We start from the raw sequence: 11,205 nt of genomic DNA on the forward strand, positions 1-11,205 counted from the left end.
TTTAAAGTAGAAACTGTCCCCCACCCCCACTCCCATTTCTCCCTTCCTTTAGCCTCTGCCTAGATTACAAAATAATCCATATTTTTGCTTTGTAGCTTGCTGGTATGAGTGAAGGTAATGATTTTAGACTACTTTATATTTCCATGGTGCACTAAAGTACTGTTGCATTTTTGATCTCCTAACGGTCCTTAAAGGTAATGGCAGCAAACATTCTTAGACTGGTATGAGAGATAATGGCACCCTACTTGAGAAGAATTTCTTTCTTGCTTTCCCAAACCTTTGCTTTGCAAGCCTCTTAGCTCCCTACTCCTCTCAGCCTCTTTTTAGCCTAACTAAATGAATCCACTGAAATACTAGGATGGTCAAAGGTCTTCGTTAGAAGACCTGTAGTGGCTTTGGATCTGGCAGGACAGACTACTCCATGTAGCTTTCCAGCTGGGTGGCTGGATCTTAATTCATCAGGAAGGAGCTGTGTGTCTGGTCCCTGCTCGCAGTCCCTGCTTTCTAACTTGACAGCTAGCATATTCTCATAGTCATTAGAGTCCTCTTTTGTCATCTGACTGTTCTCATTTTGTGCAGGTGGCTGATAAGTCACATAATCACCTAAATCCAGGAACTTCCCTGACTGCATTGCAAGTTGGACGTGGGTTCCTAGACCATCTGCCCTGCGCTCTACATGGTCTGTGTTTGAGGAGGTCACTTCTTCTGCCTGCTGCTGGCTTCTATTGAGATCTGCTGGTGGGACATCTGCATAATCTCTGCAGCACTGACAAGACATCCAGGGATGCTCCCCTTGGATGGCCCTGAGATCCAACCCTGCCATGTTGACGTAGTCATTTGAGGTCTGAGAAGAGCCTTCCTCATCGCTGAGTGAATCATTGCTCTCAGTTTCTGGAGACCAAAAACTGGTGCTGTTATGGGCATCCCCACAGCCTTCATTTTTTTCCTCAGTAGACTCCAGCTCCTGAGCACTTGGGAAGACAAGAAGGTTCCTGGGGAGGGTGTTGGTAGAAGCTAGAGTCTCAGTAACCTCTTCTGCTATGGGAACATTGACATAATCTCTTGAATCTTCTGAAGAGATGCTCAGGCTGTCTCCAGCTGCTCTGACATTGATGTAGTGTGCTGAGGGAATGGGGTTGCCATACATCTGGGCCTCCATGGCATTGTCATAGATGTCCCTAGCACAGCTCACAGCATGGCTATGGGCTCTGTGCACCTGGAGGGCATTGTCTGCTTGGGAGGGCTATGAGCAAGAAGAGAAAGCCAGTGACAGGGTGGAAGCAGAACCAAGAACAAAGCCTTTCTTCTTCCCCACACAGTACTGCTATCTGATCATTTTTTCACCCAGTTCTCCTTCTTGTAGAAAAGCACTGAATCAGGATCTCCAAATGCAAGGCTTTAGATGCTAGGTAGGTATGAGCAAAATGGACTGAAATTAGGGAAAGCAACAGTGTAAGTGTGATGATAAATTGTAATTGTTTTTTGGCCACAATGTGGAAGTTCAATGGGGCGTGGGGATAATATTATTAACGGAGAGAGCCTGCCAATTCAGAGCACATTGAGGGGCAACATAGCATAGTGGTTAAAGGTAAAGGCTCAGACTGAGGGTGCCAATCCCAGCCTCACCACTCTGTGCTGAGTTTGGGCAAGTTACCTAATCTCTCTGTGCTTTGGTTTCCTACATGGGGATAATAATGGTATCTACGTCATAAGGTTTTCATGAGGAGTAAATGGATTTCCATGTGTAAAGTGTTTAGAATATCTTCTGGCACACAGAAAACACTAAAAAATGTTTCTTGTTATTAAGGGGCAGCTGATGCACAGAATCAGCTGATTATGGTCATTTAGGATTCTGGTCTGATGTTTCTAGAATATCTGAATTTTCAAGAAAAGCTGGACATCTGGACTTAGAGTTTTAAATGTTGGCTACAGGCTCAAAATGTCCTTCAAACATTTAGTCCAAGCTAAACATGTATCTGAGCTGAAGTCTAAGCTCTAGATGCAAAATCCCTTCAAGACCCACTCGAGTCCTCAAACAGTTTCCTCTTTCCTGCACTTTATCAGTGGAGCCCAAGGATGGGACTGGCAGGAGAAGAAGCAACAAAGGTGGCAACATGGAGGTGGCCACATGGTGAAGAGAGGCCAGGTAACAACAGAAAACATCAGAAGCATAACTGCATTTGCTTGAGATGACCACCAGCCCGAAGGGACTGATTCTTTAAAAAGTAGACAAGGACTTATCCATGGAAATGAGCACCCTGACTTCAAAGCAGTCCCTCTGCTATCCCTGTGCCTCTGTCCCACACTGTGTGGGACTCCTGCCTTCAGAGCCAGAGCATGACATATGGGGTTATTGTTATCAGTTGGAACCTTCCTCTTGTAACCTCAAAACAGCGGCCCTCATCTTTTTGGCACCAGGGACCAGTGCTCCTATGAGAATCTAATGCCTGATGATCTGTGGTGGAGCTGAGCCAGTGATGCCAGTGCTGGGGAGCGGCTGCAAGTATAGACGAAGCTTCGCTCACTTGCCCACCACTCAATTTCTGCTGTGAGTTCCTAACAGGCCATGGACCAGTATGGGTCCATTGCCCAGGGATTGGGGACTCCTGCCTCAAAGGATAGCTCCCATTTGATCAAACGCTTTCTATACCAGCTATAGTGCTAATTGAAATAACTTGACGCAAGTCCCAGAAGTAATTCCCAAAGCAGGGTTTTAAGTCTGTTTTGAGTACTAACAACAATGCTGGAATATCTGTGACACTCTTAAGATGATTACTTTGAAGAGGACAACGCTCATTTGAATAAGCACATTATCATGTCTTTGTTAAAACAAACCATTGCAGTTCTAACATCATGTCCTGGAGTACTCATCCCCTCCCGTCCTTCTTAAAGTCTCAGGCCCTTGCTCCATTTTTCATAATGTTTCTACTTGAGCAGTGGCGGTCCTGAGGCTTGTCTTCCCGATTATTAATAGCCCTCAAGGGTGAGTGCCAAAGAGCGTGCTGTTTGTCTGTGGTGACAAGATTTGGGACCTAGGACATTTTCACCTCAGTTCTTCTGTCAGACAAGTCATTTCTCCCAAAGAGCTAGTCATGTCATGTGACTCTTACCATATGCGCCGAGGGAGGGCTGTCAGAGTTTCTGGAGAAGAGGCTCTCGGTACTGAAAATACGGACGCTCCTTGACTGATGTCTCCCTGAAAGGACAGAGAACAAATCCTGACAAAGGCAGCCAGTCCTAGCTTCAGCCTTAACACTCCCTGCGTCGTGAGTGCAGTGGGTTTTTGTGGTGTCTGGTGTTGGGGGGGCTGGTGTTCTGTGTGGTGAGAGGGTCAGAGCTAGAAGGATGATGTGCTCTGAGACCTGGAGCCCTCCTCAGCTTCTGTGGTGCCAGAGAACACTAGCACAATGGTGGGAGGTTGAGGAGGAGGCTCCTGGTGAGAATCCTCCCTGCTTGTAATGATGGGGGGCATGTTCTCCTTCTGAATGTCTTGCCCATTCCTAGATGTACCCACTCGTCCTCTGTTACCTTGACACCAAGGAAAATCAAAACCCTAAACCTAGACAAACCCCTGCTCCCTTTTTAGAACTCTCTAGGCTCTTTCACTGGAGTCTCATCTTGTAGTCTATCTATCCCATTCTTCTTCTTGCTCCCTGAAGGTCAGAAATTTCTGAAAGTTTAGAGAGAGTTGCTTCTAGGTGATGAGAGGTGCATTCTGGGGTTAGGAGTTTTGTATGTCGGGACTCCATGTATTGGAAAATAAACTTACCCTGTTCTTCTTGCCTCTGGGGTAAAGAGTCATAAATATTTTTGGCTTGTTGTCTGAGTCTAGGCAGAGTTGGCAAAGGCATGACGGTAACTCGCAGGTAAGGACCTTGTCCTGCACAGCAATGAGAGAAGGAAACTCTTGGGGATGGAATGGTCCCTGAAAGTATTCCCCAACCTCACCCTGCATCATAAAAACTACATTATCAGACTTGACAAATTCTACTTGAGCTTTAAGAGTAAGGGACTCGGTGGACAGAGCAGGGGCCCAGAGGTACTAGGGCAATGACTTTCCAAATGGAACTACACTCAGCACCAAGTCTTTTGGAACCACAGCCTAGGATGTTGAGCAAATCAAGGACCAGTGTGTCAGATAAGAACAGAGGACTCCCTGGTGCAATAGTTGATCCCTGGAAAATAAATTGAGCTTTAAATGGCAGGCTAGATTATTGGTCTTAGTGTGTCTCAACTTTGGACAAACAAGGGACTCACGCTTCTTCCGTTTATTCCAGTTCCGCAGGACACAGACAACTGCGATGACCAGGAGGAGGGCGAGGAGTCCCGCAAGCCCAGAAAAGATGCCGATGCTCTGGTCTGTAGATCTATGAGGAAAACTGAGTGCCAGGCCCCAGCCGTGGGAGGTGGGAAGGTTGGAGAAGATGCTTTCTTTAGGAGTTCGAGCCCGAGGATTTGGAATGGGAGCCAGGTAGGGGAAGGCCGGGTAAACTGAGCTATGTGGTGGAAGAGGGTCATCTCTTCATGGACAGAGGAAAATTGGACACAGGAGAAGGAGCTATCCCATGTGAATGCATATTGGATATCAGGGGTTTGCATGTGATACTTATTTAATCTTTGCAACAATCCCATCTGTTTTTGTGGCCATGGAACCTGAGATTTAGACTCAGAAAGGTAAAGTCACATATCAAAGATCACACAGGTAGGAAGAAGCAAAGATGGAATGTGAGTCTAGGTGGGTTTGGGCCCAAAGATCATGCTCTTTTCACTGCATCACATTGGCCTCCAAATCTGCAAAGTCATCTGTCCTTGCTTCCTACTCCTGGGCTTCCCATCTTTCCGAGAGGAGAGGATTACCCAATTTATAATTAAGGAGTGGCTCTGTGACAGAGTCCCAGCTGGCGTGCACTTGGAGAGCCTTCGCAGCACCAACTTGTGGGACTGGTCTCCAAGCAACACTCTGTTCTGTGTTATTTAACCAATGGAAACGCACCGAACAAGTTCTGTGCTGTTTGCAATTCCATTGGAGGTCAGGGTTTACTGCTCTGAGTTGCCTATTGTAACAGCAAGCAGCCAGCTGAGGTTACAGGAGGAATCGCTAGCAGATCTCCTAAATATTAGGAACCAGGTAATCTATCAGGGATTTTTTTTTTTTTCTCCTGAGTTCTAGTCTTGTTTATCCAGCTCTATACTGGATATTTCCATTAGGCTGCCTAACAGACATCCCAAAGCCAATCTATCTGAAACAGCACTCTTATTCTCCCATAAATCTGCTCCTCCTCTGGTGTTTCCCATCATCTGGTAGCTCGGTCTAAGACTGTCCTTTACTTTACTGTCTATTTCTTTCATGTCCCACTTCTAGTCAACCAGCAGATTCTGCTGCTCAACTCTGTGCATTTATCCCAAACCCAATCACCTCTCATTCCTCCACTACCACCCCTTGGTCTAAGCCATTGTGTGTTCCATGTGGACTTTTGTAATAACCTTTCTAAAGGGTCTCCTTGCTTTCACTCTCAGCCCCAATGTACTATCTTCACTCATGAGTCAGCATGATCCTCTAAACAGTAAATCAGATCATATCCCTTCTCTGATTGCAACCATCCTACCTGGGATAACAACCATAGTCCCTACCCCCTCTGATTGCAACCCCCATGACTTGCCATCCTACCTGGGATAACAACCATAGTCCCTACCCAGAGAAGACTTCATGATACCTTATGTTCTGGCCTCTGCCTACCTTCTGACCTCATTCCTACCACTTTCCCTTTGACTTTGACCACTAGGACTCCTTGTTGTTCCTTGCCCATGCAAAGCCCAGTCCTGTCTCAGACCTGCTGCTCTCTCTCCTAGCTGTCGGCATGGCTCAGTCCCACATTTCATCTGGGTCTTTTCTGAAATGTCACCTCCTCAGACAGGTCTTCCCTGGCCACACCTGATTACTCTCAGTCCCCTTACTCTGCTCTGGTTTTTCTTCATAGCGTTCATGACTGACATTATGTTATACACTGTTTATCTGATTCTATCTGACTCTCCCACTTGACTGTAAGCTCCAGGAGGTTATGGACTTGTGTGCCTTGTTTACCTGCTACCTGGAACAGTGTCAGGCATAAGGATTTCTTAAATGAATGAATGAGTGAGTAATAAACAAGTGAATAAATACAGAAATTATTCTTTGGGGTGGGTGCTCCAGGTTTCTGATTTTATGAATTCATTCCTCATCAATGCACCTGTCTACCTGCAAAGTGACATGTACTCGTCATGGTAATAACAATTATTTCCCCAAACTGCAGCGATTTAAAATTTATTAATTTTAATTTCCTGTCCCTGACTCTCTGTTTCATAGCAGTTATCATAGCACTAAAATTTATACCTACCAGCGTTCCTAAAGTTTCAACTGCTGATGGACGTTTTTGTTAGTAAAATATTGAAAGTAAAGATATAGCAGTGAAATTGATATCCACAATTAGTTCTGTGAACTTTTATGTTCTAAAGACAAATCTTTATTATATTTATGATTACATTTTTCGTTCATGACAAATTTTTTAGGACCTAAAAACACATCTTTGGGAAAAGTGGGACTTCTGTTTTCATCATGGTGGGATATAGTATTTTTCTGAGGGGCAATTGGTGAGCCCTGAGATGGGAAAGATTGAGGGCTGCAATTGGGGCCTCTGCGAGGTGAGAAGTCCAGCCAGGCCGGGCAGCTAGCTCTAAGAAAATCCTGTGTTATCGTGGCTTTTCTCTCCCTCAGCAACTCCTTTTCTTCCTCAATATCTATTCCTTTCCTCTCAGCAGTAGCAAACTTCTCTGAGCCTAGAGTTTGATAGTCTCAGTGGACCTGAGCCTGGTTGTAAGAGATGGTAGCATTGCCGAGTAGAAGCCCCCCAAGGTAGACCAGGGCCCTCTGTGTAATTCAGGAAAGGGTGAAGCTCACCACCCTGAGCCACTCACCTGTCCAGACTGCCGAGAGTGACCTGTAGAGTACTGGGCTCCGAGGTAGTCCCTCTGATTTCTGAAAGGGTTGGGGTGAGGGCATCCATTGTCACAGGAACCTCTCTGGCTTCAGCTTCTCCTTCTAAGCCTTCTCTTAATCATAATCAGCTAGCCAGCATGTCTGCCATGTTTCCTGGCTTTTCCTAAATTGCTGACTCCCAGGGAAAAAGGCAAAATAGGTTTGTATTTTATACATAATCCTGAGCAGTAGAACCACTTATTTTCAGTACATCAATAACAGAAATCCTCCTGATCTCCATGTGTCCCAAACATTCCCTAATGCACAACTTTTCACTCTCTTAACTTTTTCTTCTTGTATCTTTATTCATCAAAGTCCCTCACAATAAAAGTCTATTGATTTTAAACTTTCAATCTTTATTTCTAGCACTTTCTTTCCCCCCAACGAACCCCCTACCTTGTTTCTACCCCTGAAACATCAGGCTGAGTTGACCCCAAATACAAAAACAGCAGGTTTGGTTCTACCTGGATGTGGCTACAATGCCTACGGTAGGAGGGGAGAGTTTGTCGGGGCACGGTGCTGCCCTTGAGGTGGGTCAGGGAGAAGCCATAGTCTCTGCATTCTGGTGCAAGTGTGAGGGGCACAAAGGTGGAACTGCCGAGAGGCCTGAGAGAGGCTCTGTGAGAAGCTCGTCTTCCCCAACCCCCAAAGCAGAGAGAAAAGAGCAAACACTTTGCCAGAATGGAAACAGAGAGTCAGGGACAGGAAACGGATACCACCAATGTGCTAATGAAGCATGGGGCACAGGAAATGCTACTCAGTTCTTAATAAGAGAAGAAAACACGTTCCTGCACCTGCTGTTCCCTGGATTGGCCAAGTGCACTGTGGTCCGTAGGGAGTGCGATTAAAGAGGGGCGAGGTGGCGGGGCATTTGTGATTGCTCACCCTGGGTTTCCGAGGCATTTCGTGTTTTATAAGCTTCCAGGTTTACAAAGGTTGTTTTCATAAACACTGCCTAGGTGATTTTGGTGGAGCTGATCTGTGTTTTACATTTTGAGAACCTCTGTTCTAGGTATTACCCCAGAATGGAGTGATGCTAGCTTAGCAGGGCTCCTGGAGGCCATTTCAGCACCGCCCCCCGCACCCCACTACACACACACTCCCTGAAACCCTGCCCTCAGAGGCCCCCAGCTGCTGGCTGTCTCGCTCACAGGGCTTTTCTGGAGCAGATGAATCTAGTCCTGCTTGTCACAGAACCAGTTGTTCATCCCCTGTGTCTACCTAAAGTGTCCTAAACTTTGAAGATTGTTCAAAATTTGTTTCTAACTTCCTTCTCCTCTTCTTCTTATCAACCTTGTGAAACTCTCTTTGCATCTTGGGAGAATCCAAAGAGAAGGAGCCACTAAGAGAATTATGAGGGTATGAAGAAGAGCCTCTGAATTTGCTTTCCACAAGAAATTAGATTCTCAGATGGATAGCAGGGAAGACAGCCAGTGCCTTATCACCATGCCTCTCTCCCATCTCTTCCCTGAGCTGTCAGCCCCTGCCTCGTATGTGCCCAGGCTCAAACAGGGCCCCCAAGGGAGGAGGTCCCTGGCTGGCTCTCCCTGGAGCTCTGCCATTCCAGATCCTCACTGCCCCCCCTTAACCCCGCAAGTAGGCTTACCTGGCAGAAAGCAGAGATGGCTCAGAAGCAACCAGTTCTAAAGCTAGAATTTGGGTCTCTGTCCACTTCTTTAGTTCAGGACCAAGTAAGAACTAGGACTCCTCATAGGAAAAATCCATTACTCCAATTCATGGCTGGATCTATTGGAATAGAGAGGCTTCCCAGGTCTGTCCTGAGCCACTGGAACCAATAGGAGACTGTGTGTGAAACAGGAACTTGAAAGATGATATGCGGGAAGGGCAGATGGAACCAAACCTTAGAACCCTGACTATTACTTAAAATTTTTTTTACTAGAGAACTTCCTCCTGCATGTGATCATCTCTTATCTACCCAGCCTGTCTGAGTCAGACTAATCTTGCCTCTGGTCTTCTGATTCCCTCCTTCCCCACGCTTGAGGGAAACAGCCTCCTCAAAGGAGGCTCCCAGGTACAGACAGAGCTCCAGGTTTCCAGGCCCTGGCTGTGCCCTTCCACCCTGCTCTTTTTTTCCTCCCTATGGTACATAAACTAATTAAACCAACAATTAAACCACTAAATAGGTGTCTGAAATTATTCATTGTAATAGTGGAAGGAAACTACTCATTCCTGGGAAACAGGGTATATGTTTTAGACCTGATTGCTCTAGTGTTTCCCTTTAATCCCTTTTAATGATTTCAGGGGTTGAATGTGACATATGATTCTAAAGTATTGTTAAAGAGAAAACCACAGGCCCCAATAGCATTACTTGTGCTGAAGCCTGTGTTATCAAACCTAGACTTAATACCTGATTTAACTTCAGTTTCAACTTCTCCCAGAAATCTAATCTTAGTCAACCAGTCTGAAATCTCCAGGTCAAGGGCCAATAAGGTAATCTGTCACATGGGCCCTCTCCATTCCCAAAGGAAGAAGAGGCAACTTGCTTGACAAAACCCTTGCCTTTCCCTTACCCCGCAAAAGAAAATGTCCTGGTTTAAAAATACCCCCCCCCCTTTATTTTGCTAATAACTCCTCTAGCCCATCTTTCTTTCTATAAACCCCTCGGAGTGCCCTTCTATTTGCTGGATTGGGTGCTGCTGCATTCATGAATTGCTTAATAAAGTCAATTAGATCTTCAAATTTACTCTGTTGAATTTTGTTCTCTAGCAGTATTAAGATTTGTTTTAAATAGAACTTATGCATCCAAGTGGGCAAAGCCCTTTGAGGGGAAGGGCCTGCACATTAACTCATTGATGTTGCTAACGCCAAAAACCTCTCAGATCCTCTTTGGAAAGATAGAAGCCCTGTGTTAAGAGAATCAACATGAGTTCAGAATCAAAATTGCTATTTGGGTGATCTTGGGCAGACCCTCTAACCTTTTTAGGTGTTTCTTTGGATGTAAAATGACAATAATAATAGTATTTAGGGAAAGTGGTTGTGAGAGTTAATTGGGCTAACAAGGAAAAATGCTTGGCCTTGGACTTGGGGCATTTGCAAAAGCAGTTAAATGGGGCTGCTATTATTTTATTATCTCATGATGCATGATACTCATTTCTTTATACTTAATGGACTGGCTGCTTTGCCTTCCTCTCTTCCTCTCTAGATGCTTAACCTGCCTACCTTCCATGTGCTACTTTATTCTTTAAGTGCATATTTATGGGAGGTCCACCGCATGGCGCTAGGCACTGGCTTTGCACATAAAACAGACTCGGTCCCTGTCCAGGGTGGTGGTTGGTCTTGGCTGGCTACCCCTTTTGTCGGCACTCTGTATTCTAGGCAGACCAAGCTTTTCATCACTTTTATACTTGGGGCCTTTGCATGATAAGTTTCTTCATTTTAACAGCAGTTTCTTTTCCTCTTGTAAAATTCCAAGAGGTAATTCTTAAAATTACCTTTTAAGAGCTTATACAGGTTATTTCTGGGTTTGGGGGCTTGAGGTATTTTGTTACTTGTTTTGGACACTTATTGCTTGTCTTATTACAAAGATTGAGTGGTTTTTATTAAAAAGCTGTTATTTTAATAAAAAGCACCCTCAGTGTCACCACCTGTGTGAAGCTTTCCCCTTCTGAGAACTGGGTTCTTGCTCTGCTGAGCCCCCCGTGGCGCCACACATGATAGCACCTCTCAGACGCTGGGCTTAGTTGTTGCAATGTCTGTTTCCTCAGAGAGGTTTTGAAACCCCTCCATGCAGGGACTGTTTTCTTTATTGTACTTCTGACGTTTGGCACAGTGCCTGACCCGCAGGGTTAACGGGGCCCTCTGAGAACTTCTCTTAGGCGCTTATTGCTGCTGTAAATTTATGATCTAACTGTGTAATGGGTGATACTCAGGAAGAAGTCAGTGTCTAGTCATTATTCCTGTTGTGCACTCATCAGCCAAAGCAAGAGGGCCTGCCTTCCCTGCCTCCTGTGGGAAGAGAGCCCTGAGTTTCTGCGTTGGGTCTCCTCCGCTCTAGGAAGGGGTTAATGGTGGCTTTAGTATTGCTGGGTCAAAATGTCCAAATTGCCCATGTGAAGACAAATCCAGCCAGGCTCTGTTTTTGAAGGTCAGGAGCTGGGATAACTAGGCAGGACTATCGTGGGAGCCTTAATGGTGGTGGTTCCCACCCGCCCGCCCGGTTCATTTGCTTGAAT

At 45.6% G+C, this 11,205-nt stretch overlaps 1 protein-coding gene across 1 annotated transcript; it reads right to left on the minus strand.

The window, feature by feature from the left end:
- LAX1 (lymphocyte transmembrane adaptor 1) lies at positions 1-7,040 on the minus strand. The gene is made up of 5 exons (XM_015597831.2): positions 6,952-7,040; positions 4,258-4,367; positions 3,770-3,880; positions 3,111-3,196; positions 1-1,243 (listed from the first exon to the last, which is right to left on the minus strand). The coding sequence occupies exons 1-5, from the start codon at positions 7,038-7,040 to the stop codon at positions 329-331; spliced, it is 1,311 nt and encodes a 436-aa protein (XP_015453317.1). The 3' UTR covers positions 1-328.
- Between the last annotated feature and the right edge of the window lie 4,165 nt (positions 7,041-11,205).

This window comes from Pteropus alecto, unplaced genomic scaffold (genome assembly GCF_000325575.1).
Source record: "Pteropus alecto unplaced genomic scaffold, ASM32557v1 scaffold359, whole genome shotgun sequence".
NCBI lineage: Eukaryota > Metazoa > Chordata > Mammalia > Chiroptera > Pteropodidae > Pteropus > Pteropus alecto.

Excerpts from the sequence above, each read along its gene's own strand:
- LAX1 (XM_015597831.2), bottom strand. The coding sequence starts at position 7,040 with ATGGATGCCCTCACCCCAACCCTTTCAGAAATCAGAGGGACTACCTCG. Across the intron at positions 4,368-6,951 it reads ACTCTCGGCAGTCTGGACAG|ATCTACAGACCAGAGCATCG; the intron begins GTGAGTGGCTCA and ends TTTTCCTCATAG. Across the intron at positions 3,197-3,769 it reads CCAGAGGCAAGAAGAACAGG|GGAGACATCAGTCAAGGAGC; the intron begins GTAAGTTTATTT and ends CTGTCCTTTCAG.